Genomic DNA, 21,779 nt, shown 5'->3' with positions numbered 1-21,779 from the left:
CCGCCACCGCCCCCGGTTGAGCGCTGAGGTGAGGTGAGGTGGTGCCGCCACCGGCCGCCAGGGGGCGCTGCGGCCCCCGCCCCCGCCCTCCCCCCAACTTCCCGCTCCTTCCCCGCCCCGCCTCCGGCTGACAAACGGAGCGGCGCGAGGGGGCGGGCACCGCCCCCGGCAGCGGAGCCGCGGGACGTCTTGGCAAGATGGCGGCGCCCCTGGATATGGAAGCTTCGACCCTCAGCTTAGAGCTGTTGCCGACCGATCCGTTGTTGCTTATCCTTAGCTTCCTCGATTACCGGGATTTGATGAGGTACGGGTTCGGGGTTTCTGCCCGGGTCACGCGTGAGGAGCGTTGGGGGAAGGGAGGGCCGAGAGCGGCCTCGGCGGGGGGTGGGGGAGGCAGCGGCGGGCCGCGGGGAGGAGCGGGAGAGCGGCAAAGCCCCCCCCCCCCCCCCCCCGCTTCTCCCCTCACCTCAGCGGCGGCGGGGCTGAGGGGGGCCAGCCGGGAGGGCCCGGCGTGCGTTTACCGGCTGAGTCGGGACCGGCTGCTGGGGTGAGCGGGAAGAGGTGGCGGGTGAAGCCCGGTGAGGGGAAAGCGCTGTGGAGGAGGCAGCCGGCCGCGGCGGGAGGTGGTCGTACAACTTTTCGGTGTGTGGGTCGGGGTGTCAGCTAAACGGGGGGGTGTGTGGGGGGGGGAAGCGGGTTGGGGAAGGGCTGTTACCGGCAACGGTGTGGGGAAAGGGTTTGGCTTGTTCTGGAGGAGCTGGTGTGGGGAGGACGGATCCTAAAGCACCGCTCCCTTGCAGGAACGCTGGCGTTCTTCAGGGTTTTTTTTTTGCCTTTTTTTTTTTTTTTTTTTTAAGGAAAAAGAAATGTTCCCTGTTTTTCTCTCCCCCTTTAGACCTTGGTTTTGTTTGTAGCTAATTTACAATTTGGAGACGAACCAATAACTGAATTTGTGAAATCAATAATTCTCGGAAACTGTTGTCTATCTATGGGGCAAACAAAGGGTGGTCTCGTTGGCAGTAAATATATTCAGTTATTTGTATGAGCTGTTGTTTGAGGAAAACCAAACGAAATTAAATAGGATGACTTTTCAGGCAGAAAAACATGAATGAAAGTTGCAAGCTCTTCTTGGACGCTTTACTAGGTGGCTGAAGAGTTATGCGTCATACAGTGAAGACAAGGGTATGTTTTCAGCTAAAACCTTACCAATGAAGTACAAGCACCGGCAGTGATTGAAGTTACAGCATTTAATGAAAGAAGGAGGGAGGAATAGGCATGAATAAAATAGAAGATGACAAAAATGTTTTTTGCTTGTTTGGTGGTGGTGTTGTTCCCCACCCACCCACCCCGCAAATATTAGTCAAGAAAGCTAAAGACATCACAGAGAATTCTATTAGGATAACAACAAAAAAAGAAATTACATGTCAGCAAAAGTTATAACAATTGTTACAAGTCCAGTATGGATGATTTAGTGGTAGTTGCTAATGGTGTAGTAAAGGCACTCCGATTTTTGTTATGTATTTACCAAAATGAAATGGATTTTGCTGTGCAAGGACAATGAAATACTGTGTAGGCTTTCTATTTTTAAGGTCAGTAATGGCAGTTTTGCATAATTGGCTGTTGTAGTACTCAAAGCGTTAGTTGAGGAAATCTCTAGGTTGCTTACATTTGTTTTAGTGACACATACATATACTCTGACCATCGCAAACATCACAGTCTCTCTAGTATTCCACAGGTTGGTTAACCTGATGGTGGCCCTTAAAATGGAAAAGCTGACAGGTCACCAAGTATTTATGTAATTGATGAGAATGGCCTTAATTGCATCTTTATCATGTTTGAAGCCACGTATTTCTGTGATGCCGTGGTGACTTCTTTCCTACCAGAAACTACAGGCTTGATTGATAAATGCCAATATAATAGATTTCTGCAAGGGTTGCGACTTCTGGGATATTTCTGTTACCAGCCCTGCCCCCCCCCCCCCCCCAAAAAAAAAACCAAAACCCAAAACCACAAACAACACCTCCCAAACAAAAAAAACCCATGTCATGAATGAAGTTCTTACATAGCCAGATGTCAAGGTTTGAAGTGAATGTGTTTATGTCTTTGGGTTGTTGCAGAGGGGAAGGGTGGTGGCAGGGAATACAGGAGAATCGCTTTACTTTGTTGAGGTTGATTTTGAAATACTAATACAATTCTAGTTTAAACAGCTTATAATACTGGGGGTAAAAAAAAAAAAAAGATTGGATTGAAAGGTAAATATGAATAATTCTGTAGTCTCAGTGCAAGATGTTTTCACCAGTCCTGGACTCTAGCTGATTTTACTTATCAAAGACAAATTTGAGAGGCATCTTTATTTCAGTATGTAACTATGTCCATTTATACTGGTGGTCTTTCTTACTTGCCAATTTCTGAACTGCACTGAAGAGAAGCTGGAAAGCAGTAACTGGAGGTTTAACTTTGGTAACCTCATTTGGGGTATTTAGATGTTAATCACAGCCATTAGAACACACATATTAACTGTTAGAACAAGCTACCAGAGGAAGTGATGTTGCCACATCTAAATTGGTGGTATCTTGTGGGGAGTTTCTTTAAAGCATAACTGATAATTCAGCTCAAACACAAAAGAGAAAAGATTTATTGTCTGGTCTTCAGGTTAGATTGAAATCAGGCAGTTGTTTCTTTTAAATTCTACAAATCTTTGAATAACACAATCATTCCCTGTATTACTGCTCTGCACGTTGCTGATGCTTTGCCACACATTCTTATTTGTGTAAATACACTGAAATGTCTCGCTGTCGATACCAGTTGTACGTTCCAGAAAAGCTTTATAACTGTAAAAGTAAATATGGGAACAGACTGTATTTGATGGCACCTCCATCGCTGCTTTTTAAAGAGCAAGTTAGCAGGCATCAGGAGTATAGGTTAGTTTTTGCTATCTCCTTGCATCAAACCAGGATCAATTTAAATGATTTCTGAGGACAGTTTTAGATCTATATCTTACAGATTTTTTAATACTGTATTTGCAATAGCGCTGCATAGTGCAAGGTATGATTCTTTTAACTTGCTCAAGTAGCGATGTTACCTGTAATGCGATGGCAAGAGCTTATATATGGTCTTCATTACAGCGAGCTTGCAGTACTTCTTTCCAGGTTTGTTACCCTTTGTATTTTTCCTGTGTCTGTTTCTGGTCATGAAGTTTGTTATTTCAACAACTTAAAGTGGAAACTTTGTAACACTCAAACTGTATAGTTTCTGTAGCTTACTGTTTGAGCTTTCAGTAGTATGGAAACAGTGGAAAAGCTAGGGTAGAGACTGACAATACAGGTAAGAAAGCAATTTAAATCGTAATAACTAGCCTGTGCTACTGGAATGCTTACCGCTGGAGTGGAGTCACTCCGAAATCTTTCAGGCAATGTTTACGGTGGCGTAAGTCTGCAGGATGACCTGCTTTACAAAATTACTTAATTGCTTACAGTTCTTGAAGTGTGTAGAAAAGTAGTTCATGACTTACACAGCTGTAGTGAAGACTTTTAACCATTGAAAGCACAACTCTAAAAAGCACAGCTAACTAACTTTCAAATGCTGCATTTATTTCATGAGAACGCAACATGTAATATACTGGTCAGTATTTATCCCTGTTTATTTTGCTACTCCTTTGCAATCAAATTTAATGACTTTATATTTATAGTTGCTGCTATTTAAGTCGAAGATTAAATCAGCTATCAAGCCATGATCCGTTGTGGAAGAGACACTGCAAGAAATACTGGCTTATTTCAGAGTAAGTGTGGTTGTTTTAAGCCTTTTTTCTATGAGGATGAGGCTTATGTTATTGTGCTGTCTCTATGTCCACGTTACTTCTAGTAACTCTAAAATTGAAGTGGTATTCACCAGCTTCTCATCAGCTTCAAATCAATGAAAGGTTAGAGGTATCAAAAATGTTAATTTCCTAAAAAAGCTTCATGAATGTACAAATGTTTAAAAGTTTCATGGATGGGTAGAGAAGAGGTGCCCTGTTAATGCCTAGGCTGAAGGAGAAGCTGCAACTTGACCTTACCAGACACCAAATATTCTATATAGGAAAGTAGTATTCCAAGTTCTGTAATTATGAGGGATGGTTGTGTCAAGGGTAGCCAGGACTAGAATCATAGAATAGTTGAAGTTGGAAGGGACCTTTTGAGATCCTCTAGTCCAACTCCGCTGCTCATGCAGGGTCGGTCACCTAGAGCAGTTTGCTCAGGACTGTGTCCAGTGTCCTATCAGCGGGCACTGCTGAGAAGAGTCTGGCTCCATCTTTACTCCCTCCTATCAGGTAATGTACGCATTGATAAGATCCCCCCTGAGCCTTCTCCAGCTCACTCAGCCTCTCCTCATGTGAAAGATGCTCCAGTGCCATAATCATCTTTGAGGCCCTGCACTGGACTTGTTCCAGTATGCCCGTATGTTTCTTGTAATGGGGAGCCTAGAACCGGACACAGTACTCTAGATGTGGCTTCACCAGTGCTGACTAGGGAGGGAGGAACACCTCCCTTGACCTGCTGGCAACACTCTTCCTATTGCAGCCTGGGATACTGTTGGCCTTTTTTGCTGCGAGGGTGCGTTGCTTGCTCATGGTCAGCTTGGTGTCTACCAAGACCTCCAGGTTCTTCTCAGCTGGTCGGCCCCCAGTGTGTACTGGTGTCTGGGGTTATTCCTCTCCAGGTGCAGGACTTCCCATTTCTCCTAGTTGAATTGAAGATTCTTGTCTGGTTGTTGAGGTCTCTCTGAATGGCTGCATGACCATCTGCTGTATCAGCCACTCCTCACAGTTTTGTAGCATCTGCAGACTTGCTGAGGGTGTACTGTCCCATCATCCAGGTCATTAATGAAGGTATTAAATAGTATTGGCCCCAGTGTGGAGCCCAGGGGAAGACCACAAGTGACTTGCCTCCAACTGATTACCCTTTGAGCCTGGTCGTTCAGCCAATTTTCGGGCCACCTCGCTATCTACTTATCAAATCCATACTTTGTCAGCTTCTCTATGATGTTATTAGCAGAGAGACAGTCTTGAAGGCTTCGCTAAATTTGAGGTAAACAACATCCGCTGCTCTCCCCTCACCCATCGAGCAAGTCGCCTCATTGTAGAAGGCTATCAGGTTGGTCAAGCATTATTTCCTCTTTGTGAATCTATGCTGACTGCTCCTGATCACCTTCTTATCTTTCCTGTGTTTGGAAATGCTTTCCAGGAGGATTTTCTCCATCATTTTCCCAGGAAAGTCACATTGGGCTGCATAGAAAATTTTACATACATGGTTCTTGAGGTGTTGTGGTTTTTTAAAAAGCTCATTTTCTGTTCACTTGCTTGCATTGAACTCAGGACGTCTATTAAGTGGAAGCTAACTATAAAGGTAACATTCCACATCTTTGCTGAAGAAGCATTTTTTTCTCAAGAGCTGAGAAAGCTTGTGGAGTTGACTGAAGTGAGTTAGCAACCAGTTTTGTTATTTTTTATCCCCTCTTTGTGTCCTGTTTTCTAGACAATATATTTTTATATTGTAGGAGTATTGACTACTTATGACTTTAATGATCAGATCCATATATTTTTCCATTATTCAGGTTATGCAGGTGCTCCTTGTATTACACAAGTAGCCTAAGGTGGCAGAACAGCTAGTGATAAGGAGTTAATATATATGCATAAGTGGGTGGAGAAGGTAATTTAGGAAAACATTTCCAAGCTTGTAGTTTGTAATCTATATTGTATCATACAGACTGTATTAAAAATTAACAGCAAGCAAAGTTAAATCCACCAAGATAAACATACCGTGCATGTTCTAATTATATGCAGTTTATGAAGATACAACACAACTTCTAAAATTTTGCCTTGAGATTCTCTGCAAAAGAATCTAAAAATCCTAAGCGATAGTCCTAGTAGAATCCAAACTAGAAAGGAAAATCTGGTGGGAGGTGGGGAAAGGAGGTAAGGAAGTGGGAAGTTCAAACTGAGTACCTGATGCTTTAGAAGAGGAAGTTGTTGTGCATACGGGTAAAGATGAGGGGGTTATAGGGCTTTGCTAAGGAGAACTGGCTCTGGGGTTGGCCTCTCAGATGCTGGCTTCTCTATTGCCAAGAAAAACTTGAGTAACGAAGGCTGTGGGTGATTTCTACAAATAACGTTTGGAGGGTGAAAATATGCTGAAACTTCTGTCAGCTGCTGAGATGTAATTCACTTTGGGGTTTTTTGCTTTTAACCTCTTTGGTTTCACATTAGTTTATCTAATTTCCCAGATTAAACTTAATCTACTTCCCCTTCCCCCCCCCATTCTTCTTCAAGAAGTAAGGTTCTTCTCTCCTTTTTAGAGCTAAAGATGATCTTAAAGGTGATGTGATGACTTCTCAATTGTTACACTTTTATTTAGTTGTATGAGGCTGTACTAAATCTTTTAGATTCAGCATGCTGGCTGGAGTTTGAGGAGTTGGAATATATCCTAACACAAAGATGCAAGGGCTGCTACAATTTGGAGTCAGGCATCTTTTGTCAGATGTTAGTCAGCACTTTTTTGGCAGCCTCTCTTCACATAGCCTGCTGTTGTGCCTGTGAGGAGAGCTGAATATGCAGTAATTCCTTAAGAAACTGACTTTCCAGATCATTGCACAGAGTTCTCATTTAACTCTCTAGTTTGCTCCTTAATCCTTCTTATTGAGTAAATAAAGGAGTGACTAAGGCGGCAGATCAAAAAATGTGATTTTTTTTTTAAATTTTTTTTAAAGGCCTTCTCTGTGTATGTGTGAAATGTGATGTGAATTACCTATTCACCAGTTCTAAGATATAATAATAGGCAGCAATCTGTTTAAAGGAATACTGTTCCTAAATTTTCCCCTGATACCAAGTACTCCAAATGTTTCCTAATTCTTTTCCAAGTAGCTGTTGAATAGATGTCAGAATTAATTGAGTTTGTGTAGCTTCATGTGGCTCAAAGTGTTCCTGGCTTAATATTATGCATGCTGTTTCTGCCAAATAGCAAATATTAACTTCTTGGGTTTAGAAGTCAAGCTTTTTGGGCTGGTATTTGAACTTATTTTCTTCATGTCCACTTAGAGAGGAAAAAAGTCAACGAAATCAGAGCTGGAAAGCCATCTTCATCAGTACCTACTCTGACCTAGGAAGATATATCCGATACTATGCTACATTGAAAAAAGCCTGGGATGACCTAGAGAAGTACTTAGGACAGCGGTGTCCTCGGATGATTGGTTCTTTGAAAGGTAGGTATGATGTAATACCTGCTTTCTTTAGTAGGTTGGCTGATGTGACATTATCTGTTAATTAAGTTTCATCCTAGGTGTGTGCCTCAGTTACTGGAGCCCTGAAAGTCAAGTAGATGTGCTTTCCCTTCCCCTCCAGTAAATAAGTAAATTGGACCACAAATATTAGTCCTTGCCTAATTACTAGTGATCCATAGATTCTCTGAAGATTTCTTTTCAGAGAAGGAATCAAGATTTTTTTTTTTTGTTCTTCTCTAGTGACCAGTCTATCTTCTTTATCTCTGGATAATCAGGAAATGAATACACTTCTACTGCTTTTGTCTTTGGTTGCTATGACTGGTTTGTTTGGTTTTTTATTATTATTTTTTAGTTTAATAATCCCATTACTTCAAGGACCTGGGACCTGTTGATGTGATTTTATTTGTGAGATTTTCTTAAGACCTAATTAAAACACTTTCACATGAAAGCAGGCATTTTAAACTAAAGCCAATCAAAAAGGAAGTTTTTTGGTTTGGGTTGGTTTTTTTTTTTCCTTCTGTAGGTCTTACTGTGTTCCTCTAATAAGGGTAAATTATTGGCTGAACAACAATTTTTATTCCCCCCCACCCCCCAGGATTCTGTTTTCAAATTAAGTTCTTTCATAACTTACACCTTTTTAATACCATTTATACAGGATCTTGTTTCAATGAATTGTTAAATTATGCCATATAAATGAAATGGATCATGAATATGAAAAGGGGTTAAAAAAAAAAATCACCCAAGAAGCCTTGATTGGAACAGAGCACAAAGGCCACTCAGTTGATCTTTGCTAGAAGTGAGGGTGTGGAAACCCCCTGAAGCATGTGTGGAGGTCTAAGGGTAGTTATTCCCCACTCCCTTCTGTTGATGATGATACAAAATCCCCCTGTTAGAACCTATTTATTGCTTCAAATTCCAGGTGAATGGTGGCTGCAGCCAACATTGTTACTGATTGGACTGGAAACTGAAAGAAGTAACCCTTAGAATGATGAAAGAGTAAAATCAGTATTGCATAAAAGTTTTAACTGAAACTCTGTCAGCTAATGACAATATTGTGGGGAACAGGTTCACTGCACTTTATAAAATACTTTCTGCTTAAGTCAGGCCTGTTGAGATTTCATTGGATGGAGATTGGTGCCGTATTAAGTAATCATTTAATGTAATCGGCTTCCTTTCACATTTGCATAGTATTCATTCTGTGCCACCTAGCACACAATAAAGTCACCAAATATTGACTTGAGTCCGTGTACATTTGATCAAGGCACTTAGAAATTCCATGCTTTGTGTTTTAAATGCTTGATTTTTAGTGATTCTGACCACTAGCATGAATTTAATCAGTGGAAGATTCTTCAGACCATGCTAGTAGACAGCTGCGTCCCAAAGTTGAACTGAATGCATCTTGCTTTTGTATGTCTGTTAGTTCACTTTCTCTGAATTATAAGTGGCAAAATACTTTGAAATATGTATTCCTTTTGTGATAACATTAAAAAAAAAAATCCATAATGCTAAGGTTGCTGGGGTTACTTAAAATTGTCTTTGGCAGTTGAAGACATGCTGTTATGTCTAGAATGCAGCTAGTTTTTGCCTTATTTCTAGCCACGCAACTCTGATGAAATGATGTGAAATAAAGTTTTAAAGGAGAGGTCTTAACACAAACTCTCATATTAATTCACCTTTGTCAGGAACAGCATACTGGGCACTTGGGGGCAGAGTAGTGAAGCAGCATTAAATTCGAGACTTTGGTAGGAGCAGCAGTTCTTGTTTCCCCCTCCGAAACTGCCACTTAATACTCTGTTTCTTTTTGTACACAGAGAGCGTGCGGGAGGAAGATCTAGATGCGGTGGAAGCGCAAATAGGTTGTAAACTCCCTGATGACTATCGATGTTCATTTCGTATTCATAATGGACAGAAGCTAGTTGTTCCTGGGTAAGGAGCAAAAACTACATATCAAGTTACTAATTTCTTTTGTATTTCTTGGATAGTTTATATATTAAAAAGATAAAATGTCTGCTGAACAGGATAAAATAAGCATTTAAATATATTGTAGCTGAGTGACTGCTTGAAGTGACACTTCTAGAATTGGCTATCTTCTAGTCTCAGAAGTAATTGAAAACACAGTGTAGATTTCTAATTGCTCAAATTACTCTTACACTTCAGTCCTTTTTCCTAGCGAGAACCCCCCCACCCCCCCACCCCCTTTTTTTTTTTTGGTGATAACTAAAACTTCCAACTGTTAGGCTTTTAATCATACCACTGCAAGTTGCTCCACTGAAGTTTTGCTTTGTATTACATAAGTAAATTAGCCTCTTGCACTCTTCAGGTATCATTATTTAATAACTTTTTTCTTTAAAATGGTTAGGGAATAACTTTCAAACCAGGTAGTCATTTTAAATAGAATCAAAATGTCAGTTCTGCAAACTAAGTTTTCTCAGTAGCAGATTTTACAATTTTATGCAGTTTCAGCAATTCAGAACTCCTTTTACATTAAGGTTAGAAGGCAAATGACCAAACATAGTTTCCTATCTCCCAGCTATAGAAGAAGTGAGCACGTCGGCACTTGATGAAGTGCTGCAAACATTAGCAAAAGATGGAAAGCTATGGCAAATCATTGCAGTGTCTGTAGGGGGCAATGCATTCATGTTGCTCTACCAAAACCTTCACTAGTAAAGAAGGTGCAGCTTTTTCCACTTCTAGCGTTGTATGTGCAGAAGGGATATGGGAAACAGTTTTATGCAACCATAAGGATGAATTCTAGTTCTGTTTCTTTTCCAGGAGAGAGGGTTTTTAGAGTGCCCTAGTTCTGTAGACTTCAAATGGAGCTCTGACGCTTGTGTGCTTCCTGCTCTTCCTACTACTTTTTCACTCCCATGAAGCCTCTACTGTGAAGATGTGCCTGTGGAAGGGCTGCAGGAGCGGACATATGCCTTTGGGCATGCCTTTCAGCTTGAAAAACTGCCAGTGGGCTGTGGTCCATTGCTGTGCCCTCAAAGCGAAGGCCTGAGTCTTACACACAGGCCGACAAACGTTGTTGTTGGAGCACTTGACTGGGTGACGAGTTAGGTCTGACATGTGGGACCCTGCAGCAAGAAAGGCTGCCACACCGCAAGTGGAAGGTGCGGTCTTACTGTTGGGGGTACACTTGCTTTCTTGTAGGAGATGAATACTGGGAAGATCAGGTGTAGGTTAGTGGAAGTCAGTGCAGCAAGTTGTTGGCATGTTAGATCAGAAATGGAGGAGATTTGGGACGAGCTGTCATTGTTTGAGTTTCAGGTTTCTGTGTTTGGATGTTAGCATTGCTTTTTAAACTGTAGGACATGCTAATTCCAGGCAAGACTATGTAAGGAAAGAGAGGAATGGAACTTGTTGCCCAAGATGGGAGCAGCTTATATCATGCTGACATGTGGCAGCTTGCACCTGAGTCACTGCTTTCATAACACCAGTAAAAGCTTAGCATCTGCAAGAGTTTACATCTGAGAACATCACTGAAAGGCAAATTAGAAGGGAGTATGGGTGGGGAAGTGCACATTACAGGTTTGTGTACTCCTCTTATTGTGAAGCGCACTGCTGTAGTGTGTGCCCTTGTAGTTGATTAATTTGATCGTGTTACCCCTTTTTATCATTCTTCCATTGTTTGCCCCTTTATTACATTGAGTGTAGGTTGCTTGTTCTTTTTTTTTTTTTTTTTTACTTTCAGCCTAGCTCTTACCTAGCCCAACATTCATATCAACATTAACTTTAGCTTCCGATGCTCACCTCTGTTCCTAATCTGTTACGTATTTCAGATTAGTACTACTTTTTCCCAAATATATATATATTCTTATGTATAGAGAGTCTCCTTTTACTGTCTTCAACGTCACTTCCTTATTGTCAAAACCAAATTAAAAAATCCCATCCTTTGCTGTGATGCATACAAAAAGCTAGAGGAAAAAATTAGACAGTTGATGGTCTTGCCATGTCACGCTGATGCATATTGTCTCGTTCTTTCCCTGTATGTCTGTTTACTTGTGTCTGTATGCCTTAGTTTTTATACTGAGATTATAATTTCTCTGACTCAACAGTTATTTTCCTTGTTTACTTCTCAACCTTTTTTCCAAAGCATCACTCCTTGTTCACTGGAGTTTTAATCAATGACTATTACTATAGCAGCTTGGTATTCCAATTGAAAAATCATGGATGCTTTGATAGTATTGAAATGAACTTGCACAAAACTTGAGATACAGAGCACTGGTTATTGTTATATTATGCTACTGTAGGAAGCTGCGTCAGCACTGGTTATTGTTATATTATGCTAGTAGAGGAAGCTGCATCAGCTGTGGACGGCTTCTTTGAAGTAGTTGCAGACACGATGGGAATCACCAACACAGTTTAAAATGGTGCTTTTGGATGCACAAAACATACAAAGAGGTGTTTATCTTAGAGCCATCTAGGCTCCGTTTGTGAAGGTTGATGTTGCAAACTAATAACCTACTTCAGTACCTGGGCTTGGACTTCATCTAAGTCTAGTACGCATCTACAGCATTGATAGAATCTATGCTTAGAAAAGATTTAAAGCTATCTTTGCCTTGTGAGTGGTATCTTCTGTTTATCTTTCCTTTTTTTGTTGTTGTCTGTTAAGTTTGATGGGAAGCATGGCACTGTCGAACCACTACCGCTCTGAAGACTTGTTGGATATCGACACAGCGGCTGGAGGTTTTCAGCAGAGGCTAGGTCTGAAGCAATGCCTTCCTCTTACTTTTTGCATTCATACTGGCCTGAGTCAATACATGGCCCTGGAGAGTGTGGAGGGACGAAATAAATATGAGATCTTCTATCAATGTCCAGTAAGGAATATACATTTATACTTGCAAATGTACTTTTCTAATGATTGATGGTGTCCCTTTGCATGTTATCAGATACCTGAAATATTTTACATAGCAGAAAGTGAATACTAAGAGATCATATTAGTTCGTTACTTGCCCCTCAGTTGCCATCTGGTTTTCATCAAAGCCCCTAAGTGGAATGGTTAGTAAGGGAAAGAAATTTACATGAAGTTGTTAATGGCTGTAGGTTCATGATGGCAGACAACATTCATCCTTATTGGAAGGTATTAATTTGTTCAAACTATGGCAGGTATATACTCTTGTCCCTCTTTCTGTAAGGAAGAAAAGCTTCTCTATTATGGAAGATCAGCATCTGTATATATCTCCTCCCCCAGATACGCTAAATGTAAACTTACTGTAATAAATGATACCCCCTGGTTTGTAAGCAAAACTTACTCTCCAGTGAAAGAACAAATTGCTCTTGAACACCTCCTTTGTAGAACGTAATTATTTGAGTATTTTTCATAATTCCTATAGCTGTAGTATTTTAGGATAGGCATATTGTTGCTAGTGAAGCTTAAGGATATTATACCTAACAGGATTTTAGCCCTCTCTCTCCTTACCTGTGCCCTGTGCCCTGATGACTTCCTTACCTGCCCCCAAAAGGCAGGGCGAGTAAAGGGTGCTTCTTGCCGGGGGGGGGGGGGGGGGGGGGGGGGGGGGGGATGTGTGGCTCTTCATCCTGCTGTGGAGTTCCTGACTGTTTGTTTTCAAAGCATGTAGCAATGAGATTTCTAGGGGATGCCTTGATAATGGATCACTTGAAGGATGTTAAGATCCCCCTTTGTATTATGCTGAGTATTTAAACCTTCTGGATAATGCTTGGGAACTTGGAAGGTTACTCACACACTTATATTTTTGCTCATCTGTGGACAGCCCTGCTTTTTTCAGGGGAGAATATGGTAGTACGGGAGCTGGGATTGTTTAGCCTGGAGAAGGCTCAGGGGAATCTTCTCAATGTTTATAAATACCTGGTAGCAGGGCATAAAGAGTCAGGGCTAGACTCTTCTCAGTGATGCCTGCCCAATGACAGAAGCAGCAGCAGTGGGCACAAGTTGAAACACAGGAAACTTGATCTAGACGTACACAAAAATGTTTTTACTGTGAGTGAGGTTGAACACTGGAACAGGTTACCTGGAGAGGTCGTGTAGTCTCTGTTTTTGGAGACATTCAAAAACCCAACCGATGTGATCCTGGGCAATGTGTTCTAGCTAACCCTCCCTCAAGCAGAGGGATTAGACTGATCATCTCCAGAGCTCTCTTCCGACCTCAGCTGTCCTGTGCTTCTGTCCTAAGGCAATATTTTGGGGGGGCCTTGTTTCTTGAATGATGCATTAAATCTGATTTTATATGCATGATCCTTAGTGAATGTTCATGCTGTATATTCAGTGATCATGTGAGGACTCATGGGGATAGGCATGTGCTTTTTATATGTTTGAATATCTGACTGGGAGTATAATGATGTATTAAGCAGCCAGATTTTAAGTTTAGAGAATACAGGGAAAGTGTTCCTTATGTTGTATTTCAGGTGTTGAAGTTTAACCTTGAAAGTCTATGCTCTCCTAATACATCCATAAACTTCTTTCCCTTTTAGGACCAAATGGCTCGCAATCCATCTGCTATTGATATGTTCATTACAGGTAACGCTTTAGATAAAATACTCTGCAAAATGTTTTAAGTGCGCTGTTTAGAAAACGCACGTCAGTATGACTTGAACAAAGCAAGCATTCTAAATTCTCTGTGCTACTTGTAAGATTCTAACCTACTTTAAAACATCAGTGGTTACTTGAAATGAGATGCAAGTTTTCGCTATTAAAGCTTGTCCTTCTGTGTGTCTTGTATACAAATCATTCAGTGTACTAACATGTCTAACAATGAGCAAAACCTTTAAGTTAGCCATCATGGGGGTGATGTAAGCAGTTATTAAATACAACACCCAAGTGGACAGAAAGATTTTTTTTTTTTCTCAGTAGTTTTCGCAGCCATGGTAGAAGTTGAAAATATTTTGCGTCCCTTAATGAAATCTAATTAACTATAAAGATAGCTGCAGAAGAATACCTTTCTGGATTTTTGATTTGCCTGATTTCTCTGTTCAAAGGATAAAGGAGGGAAGGGGAAAACTGCGTAACTGTTGTTTGGTTATGTAGCAATCTGTCATGATCATCTGCCTGATGTACATTGACTGGAATAGTGTCTTGGTTATTTCTTTTTGTTAATCCACTGGAATCTGGTAATTCTGGCTATGTCTAAATTAATTCCTCTCACTCAGTGGGAAAGCAGATATGTAATAAATGGCACCACAATTAGTACTGAAATTTAGCCTTGTGCATTTCTTAGGATTTATGTATTAATATTACATTGAGAAACCCCAGTAGACAGTGCTATACCATTGCTGGTTTGGGTTGGAGGTAGTCGAACTCTTAGCCACGCTAATTTTAGGAAACCTTTCTATGTACTGATTGATTGTATGAACTGCTTTCAATATGAAGTAGTCAACCTGTCATCTGTTTTACAAAGGTCTTATTGCAGAATGCATTGTATGCTTTAGAACCATCGTAGGAAAGATATAACAGAAGCTCAAGAGTTTGGTTACTTGCTTCTCTCCACCTGAGGAATATGTAATACTTTAAAGCTACTCTATGGTGAATTGGTATTGCTGCTGACGGTTGCTGCTTTTATGGATTTGAGTTAATGGTGAGGTGATCTGACATCATATTTAAATTTATTCCGCTTGGCTGAGAGGGTTAATCTTGGCTTATTGCAGGGTGGAGGGGAAGTTTCATATACAGCATTTATCTTGTCGTTTTGAAGGTGACAGGGTAAATTGGTCCACTTTCTCCATTCAGAGTTACTTTTATACGAGGTTTGCATTTCGTGGATTAGTGGTAGAAAGGAGGATAATAAACTTGGAGTTCCATAGACTTCCAAAAGATCAAAGGACAGTACACATAGCTCTTGCTCAAAGGAAGAAGTGGTAAGTACACTTAATCTAACAGGAGTGGTAGTATTTGATAACACGTCAGTGAAGGTGAGGATAATGATTTCTTAGTATTTTAGCTTAAATCCAGTTTTGTATCAGTAATATTGACAAACAGTTGAAGAACTCTGTAGTTTTCTATTGAACTCTGTATTGCAATGCTTGGAAGATTTATGGCTGAGTAATTCATTTACGGAGAGCCAATATGTCTTGTATGAAACTCTCTTCTTTGAGAGTTAAATGTGACAGCTTGACTGTCTAATTAGAAATCAAGGTGTTCCTGAAGAATGGGTGTAGGTGTATGAAAAGCTGTTCTCAGACAATGGCTGTAAATGTCTGAAAATCCCAGGTTCTTCAGAACGACATACAGTCTTAGTCTTCTGGGTTGCTAGCAGGAGTGCGGAATATATCTATGGTTTATCCCTGTTTTTAAGGAGAGGGAAATTCTGCAACTTGCTAGCATGTTTCTTAGAAACCGTATTCATACAGAAACCTGGATATCAAAACGAAGTCTATAAATCCACCAGCAGGCTTGCATGCCTCGCATGGGTAGAACAGCTGGGAATAGCTATACAAGTAGTATAGGCCACTATATTTGTCGTCTTTTCTAGTCACAGCTGAACAGTCATGAGAAGGAAACCGGATGATGAGAGACACCAGCATTTGAAGACCATGACTATAATGTGAAATACTTAGCTAAGAGATCCTTTGTTTGCTGTGTTATTTCTGGAGTATGCACCCTTAACTCTTAGTTCTTGCTTGGTTTCTCCAAATGATCTTTGTTGGTAGAATGGACTGGAATATTGAGTGACTCATCTAAGCAAGCCCGAGAGTTTATTTTAAATATATTCAAAGCTTTAAACTGTTTCCTTGAAGTATTTATTGTAATGTGCTTAGTGGTAAATTTACCTGTCCTTATGAATACTTTTCTTTGGCATCTAGGTACATCTTACTTGGAATGGTTTACATCCTATGTAAACAAAGTCGTAACCGGTGGTTATCCTATCATCAGAGACCAGATTTTCAGGTACCGTGACTGGGCTTTATAACCTCATTGCAAGGTTTTGATGCTTCTGCTAGAATGCTGACCTCTTTCCAAGTAGTTATGGGTATCTGATACAAAAGCTGATGGTGGAAAGACGAGAAAGCATGTGAAAGTTATTGAAGATAAAGCTGTAAAACAGAATGCATAAAGAAACTTCTTTTTCTATACCAGAAGCTTCAGAGTTTGTAACTTTGCATTAACAGAACCAGAATTTGTGTCAAAACAGATCTAAAGTTTAGCTAACAGCATAATATTTATTCTGCTTGCCGTGAGTGTGCTGCTGCTGCAGGACTGTTCTGAGTTATTGAAAAAGCAATTGTTTCAGCAAGCTGGTCTCTAAAATAACACTGTTGAATATGTAAATAAACAAGACTTGTTCTGGTGTTTGAATCTTCATGCACTTTAAATTTCTTCTAAATATAAGCAAAAGCCTTAATTCTGTGAAACTCAGATGCTATAGAACCAAGTTCCTGATCTGTAAATTAATTTGCCGTAGAAGTTTCTAGGTTTTGTTTTTTAAATAGCATAATGACACATCCTTATTAAACAAGTGTGTTTTCATTGACTTCAGATGAAATTATACGCTTAGCTTAATACAAGCATTAACGGAGGTACGAAGAGATCCACAGCTATATGAATTTTGGTGATGGGAAAGTATACATCATGAAGACACTGCATACATGCATCCTTTATTTAACTGCCAAATGAGAAGTTAAGAAGTTACTTTTAATCTAGCACCACAGTGCTCTTATTAGTAATTAACTAATCACTTTACGTGTTTAGTTTTCTGTTTTGAGTGTACAGAGCTATTTGCAGCGTTGATGTTTTCCTTTCTGTAGGTATGTGCATGATAAAGAATGTGTTGCTACCACAGGAGATATTACTGTTTCTGTGTCCACGTCTTTTCTACCTGAACTCAGTTCTGTACATCCACCGCATTATTTCTTCACTTACAGAATCAGGTAAAAATAACAACTGAATTAACTTGTATAACACAGGAGAGAGCTATGTAACGTTCAAAGCATCAGTTGTTGCGAACTTATGCACAGCATTCAAAAATGCTCTAAAATGAATAGGATGTGTACAACATGCTGTACTTATTAAAAAAAAATACTAAATCATTACCTGGTCAGGGTCGCAAAGTACCAGTCAAGTTGGTAATTGGTAAAGTAAGTGATGGGTGGGGAAAAGAAGTTACAAGTAGCTCTTGTGATTTAGAAAGGGGTAAATAATGATAGATAGTGAAGCAAAGGCATGGGCGTGAATCCCAACAGCTGATTCAGTATTTTTTACCTTAGAGGTTAGGGGTTTTTTGCCCAGTCTACTTGGAGAGAGATCCCAAGGATACTAAAGTATTTCTTAAAATGTATGAAAGTAGTTACATAACGATTAAGTATGCTGTTTGGCTTCTAGAATTGAAATGTCCAAAGATGCTCTTCCTGAGAAGGCTTGTCAGCTGGACAGTCGATACTGGAGAATAACAAATGCCAAAGGTGATGTAGAAGAAGTTCAGGGTCCTGGAGTAGTTGGTAAGTAAAAGATTGCTTTTACAAACCCAACAGAGAGAGAGTTTCTGTATTTAACGTACATGTTACAAAAGTTACCTTACTAGCTGTTTATCGTGGTGACGGAGGGTAGTAGTTGTATCGTTTGTATGAAAATCATTTTGTTGCTTGAAAGAAAGGGATGTGTATCCAGCTGTTTTGTCTTTAAGGTTGTTTCACAAGGGATGTCTGAACATCCTGATAGTTAACCGCTCTTCAGACAATTTTTTAGCATCGGTAATTGCTGAGAATCATTTATGCATCCACTGGAATACAAAATCATCTGCCTGAATATGTTGTGGAGTGCAAGTGCTTTAGCAAACTGCTCAACTGTAGTTCTACCTCAGTCCTTACTATTGTGATCTAATGTCTTGCCAACAGGGGAGTTTCCAATTATCAGTCCAGGGAGAGTCTATGAATATACCAGCTGTACTACGTTTTCCACAACATCTGGATATATGGAGGGGTATTACACCTTCCACTGCCTCTACTACAAGGACAAATTCTTTAACGTCACAATTCCCAGATTTCATATGGTGTGTCCAACATTCAAGGTGTCTACAGCACGAATGGTAAGCAGAGATGTAGCTGTGCTTACGCTAGACTTTTTTCCCCCCATCCTCCTGTTTTCCAAGAACGCTTGGATTAATTTTAATAGGACAGTGTAACTGTGTTAAAACGTCAATGTCACATCATTTTTCAGTTTTCATTCTTTTCTTGAAAATCACTTTTTTATCAGAACCATTTCTCAAAAAAACCCACCCCACACTTGTCTGTTTTAGCTATAATAGCGTATCTACGTTCTTCAACACAAAAAGTTTCAGTTAATGGCAACTTAAAAATGATAGCGGTCCGTACGATGTTCATTAGTTTTCACTGAAAGTGCATTTCATAAGTCACTTAATGACTTTGCAAATCAGTAAGATATTTAGCTTGCTGTTAATTATAATGTAGTTTTAGTTTGGAGATTGCAGGTTAACTATATAATTTATCCCTTTGGCACATTTCGAGAAGAATGCTTTATTTATTTTATGACTAGCATAGCCCTTATTTAGTGACTAATTCAGATAGAACTTGGAAGTTTTTGTGCAAGCACTGAGTCTTTCCCTGGGGGTAGACATCTACTTGTAAACTTTCTCATGTTTTCCCAGGGATTTGAGATGCTCTCGTTAGCAGTAGCTCTAATAGTAAGTGCCAGCAGATGTCATGCTTTTAACAGAAAATGGCATCTCTTAACTCCTGCTCACATTTATGGGAGTTGTAACCTCCTTCCATTCACTTGACTGTAAAAATAATTTGCTTGTCTCTTTTGCTCTACCTCTGATTTTAAAGGTAGTAATGACCCTTTGTTTTTCAACTGCTTTTAATAAAAGACATCATAACCAAGAAAATTGGTACAGCTAAGATACTGAATTGTGGCTCTACGTAGTGGTACATATGAAATAATGAAGGTTAATGAATATTTACCGAGTTAAAGGTCAAGTAGTTTGGCAAGATGATCTCTATTGCACATTAAACTTCGTCATTGTAAGGAGCTGATTTTAGGACATAGAATACAATGCCTGTTTCAGCTAATTGATGTGGTAATACAGACTTGAGATTTTTCTAGGTAATTGTTAGTGCTTGCTTATAACTGCAACAGAAGATTTTAATTAAATATGGATGTGTTTTGTATTAGGAAACAAATCATAATGAATATGCAGTGGATGAAGACGAAGATTCCACAGACACTGATGAGTACGAAGATCGACGTAGAGTGTTGGACATTCCTGCACCTTCTGGACGCTGCCCGCGTCATACCTGATGGGATTTTCTTCAAAACAAAATAAACTGTTTTCAGAAGCTGAACTCTTTGGGGCTAGTGCATAAGAATATTTCTGACTCTTGTAAATGAACTTTCTGTTGCACATCAGGGCAACTAGCATGAATGTTGGTGCCAGTTCTAATATTCATCAGAGTATAACTTTTTTTTTTCCAGGTTTGGAAGTGGGGAGGGGGCTGGGGGTGCCGGGGGGGAGGGAGGGAGAGGAAGAGAAAGGTGTTTGGGCTTTGTTCACTTTTTTCCAAAGTGCGGAACAGCTTGTTAGTTTGAGGTAGTCGTATCTTACATTTTTAAACTATTGCCTATTTATGATCATATTGCAAATATGGTGTGGGGATTTGTTTTTATACGAGCATTTAAAATTAGCAATAGATAAGATGGCATAAAAGGTGTATACTGTTGTCCTTTCTCATGAGTTTCTACTCTTGATAACTCCTGCTAAGAATGAAACTTGCAGTTTGGTCTGTGGATGCCATTTGGGTGAGATCAGGTGCTCTTATGCTCTTTTTTTTTTGTTTTGTTTATTAACATAGAAGTACCAGAAAATTCTGGTCATCACATGCATAAATTAGGAATGAAACTGGCCTTATTTTTAGACAATCTGTCTTTCGGCTTAATTTTATGCTAAGTGACTCTGATTGGATAATGCCTTTTGGAATGTAGTGTACATGCGTAATCTGCCACTCGGTAACCAAGAAATTTCTCAATGACTACGAAGTATGAATTTGTAAATACATTTTGAGTTTTTTCTTTATATGATGTTTGCTGTTCAGACTTTGTCATAGGTGACAAATTTATGTTGAAGTATCATGTTTCCCTAAATCCTCTATGGATTTTTGTAACTATGCCTCAATAAAAAAAAAAAGAAAGAAAAGAAAAAAAAGGCGGGGGGGTTGGGGGGGGACGACCCTGACAGAACACCAGATGACTAGAAACTTTATATTTAAAGAGGTATCTGTTTGCTTTATCACTTTTATTTTGTTTCCATTGTCATTAATAAACAACTGCCTCCTTTGCTCCAAAGTGCTACATGGGACTCTTCTTGCCAAGACTTGAGCAATAATTGTGTGAATAGCATCGCTGTAGTCGGTTCCTTTTTTTGACATCCAGAATTAGTAGCTCCTGTGAGGAACAGCAGTATATTGTGGTTCCAACTGAATGTTTCCATTATTGACTAGTGACTGCTCATACAGAAAGCCTGTTTTTTTTACAAGGCATAGTATTAGATTCTCCATGTGCTCACCTTTTTCTAGTGCCACGTAGCATTTGGATCTTCCACAGTGGTACAAGGTAGAAAACCAAATATTGAGTACGATCCCTCCAACAGTCGTTCAGGTGAAACATCTAGAGAAGCAAAAAAAATTGTGTTGTCCCTCACAGAAGTCTGAACAGCAGTGTGATTTGCTGGAGTGGTTTAAAAATGTTTCCGTTCTGAGGATTCCTCAGTATTAACTGTGAGGGGAAAACGTGATGTTTGTGGCATAAAGCTTTTTCTTCACCAAAATTTCATCATCTGTTAAAAGGATCGGTGAAAAAAGGATTTAGTGGAACTAGAACTTACTCCAGTGCTTTAAGTCTTGTGTGTTTTTTAAGGACTTATAACTCGTGCTAGGAGGCTTGCTCGGTGCTTTACCAGGATCTGTATGTTCTAGTTAAGTGATACCGGCTGAAGGTCATAAAGCTCCACAGGAACACTCCTGACTCTCGGTGCTTTTCCTCTTCTGGGGGAGTGGTTCTCCTGGGTTTTTAAAGAGGAACTATGATCATTGCTTACTGTAGAAGAAGCCAAGGTGTAGGACAACGCTGTTGTGTCAGCTGCTGAGCACCGCGATGTGAGGGTTTGAGGCCTCTGATCCAGGCACAACCGGCGGGCAGAGGACTCCTGTGAACGGTGCGTGTACAAAGCGAGAAGGTAAGCGGGTAGGGGGAATGATGTTGCTGTTTTCGTACAGACGCATACGCGTTTTGTAACAGGGAAAAGGTTTTTCCATTGCTTCAGGCGGCTATTTCGGTATGTGGCACTTTGCCTAAAAGCTACCAGATGCTTCCTACATCTGGTTCCTGCAAGTGTTGTTAACTTCATTATGTGCGTTTGAAGTAGGGCTTATGCCAGTGGTTCTCCTCACCCCACCCCAAATTCTGAAGCTTATGCCAGATTGGTATGAAAAGCGAAGCAGCTGAGCCCAGTGAAGAAAACAAGGAATCGGTTCTCTTTGCCAGCATTGCTGAGCTGTAGGAATCTTCACTGAGAAAGCGGGAGAGAATTGGCTCGAGGTCC

At 40.1% G+C, this 21,779-nt stretch overlaps 1 protein-coding gene across 1 annotated transcript; it reads left to right on the top strand.

Moving 5' to 3' along the window:
• Nucleotides 1-138: 138 nt before the first annotated feature.
• On the top strand, nt 139-20,027 carry FBXO3 (F-box protein 3). The gene is made up of 11 exons (XM_049819751.1): nt 139-304; nt 3,689-3,778; nt 7,073-7,236; nt 9,066-9,180; nt 11,870-12,074; nt 13,708-13,753; nt 16,033-16,117; nt 16,975-17,097; nt 17,549-17,664; nt 18,061-18,251; nt 19,358-20,027. The coding sequence occupies exons 1-11, from the start codon at nt 198-200 to the stop codon at nt 19,481-19,483; spliced, it is 1,368 nt and encodes a 455-aa protein (XP_049675708.1). The 5' UTR covers nt 139-197; the 3' UTR covers nt 19,484-20,027.
• Nucleotides 20,028-21,779: the final 1,752 nt, after the last annotated feature.

The sequence above is a fragment of the Accipiter gentilis genome, chromosome 17 (assembly GCF_929443795.1).
Source record: "Accipiter gentilis chromosome 17, bAccGen1.1, whole genome shotgun sequence".
In the NCBI taxonomy this organism is placed as follows: Eukaryota; Metazoa; Chordata; class Aves; order Accipitriformes; family Accipitridae; genus Astur; species Astur gentilis.
The sequence above is the reverse complement of the archived record's forward strand: the minus strand, read 5'-3'. Positions and strand labels throughout refer to the sequence as shown.

Bases quoted from the DNA above. Each gene is read 5' to 3' on its own strand.
- FBXO3 (XM_049819751.1), top strand. From the start codon at position 198: ATGGCGGCGCCCCTGGATATGGAAGCTTCGACCCTCAGCTTAGAGCTG. The intron at 17,665-18,060 runs GTAAGTAAAAGA...TCTTGCCAACAG, and splicing joins TCAGGGTCCTGGAGTAGTTG to GGGAGTTTCCAATTATCAGT. The intron at 18,252-19,357 runs GTAAGCAGAGAT...GTTTTGTATTAG, and splicing joins AGGTGTCTACAGCACGAATG to GAAACAAATCATAATGAATA.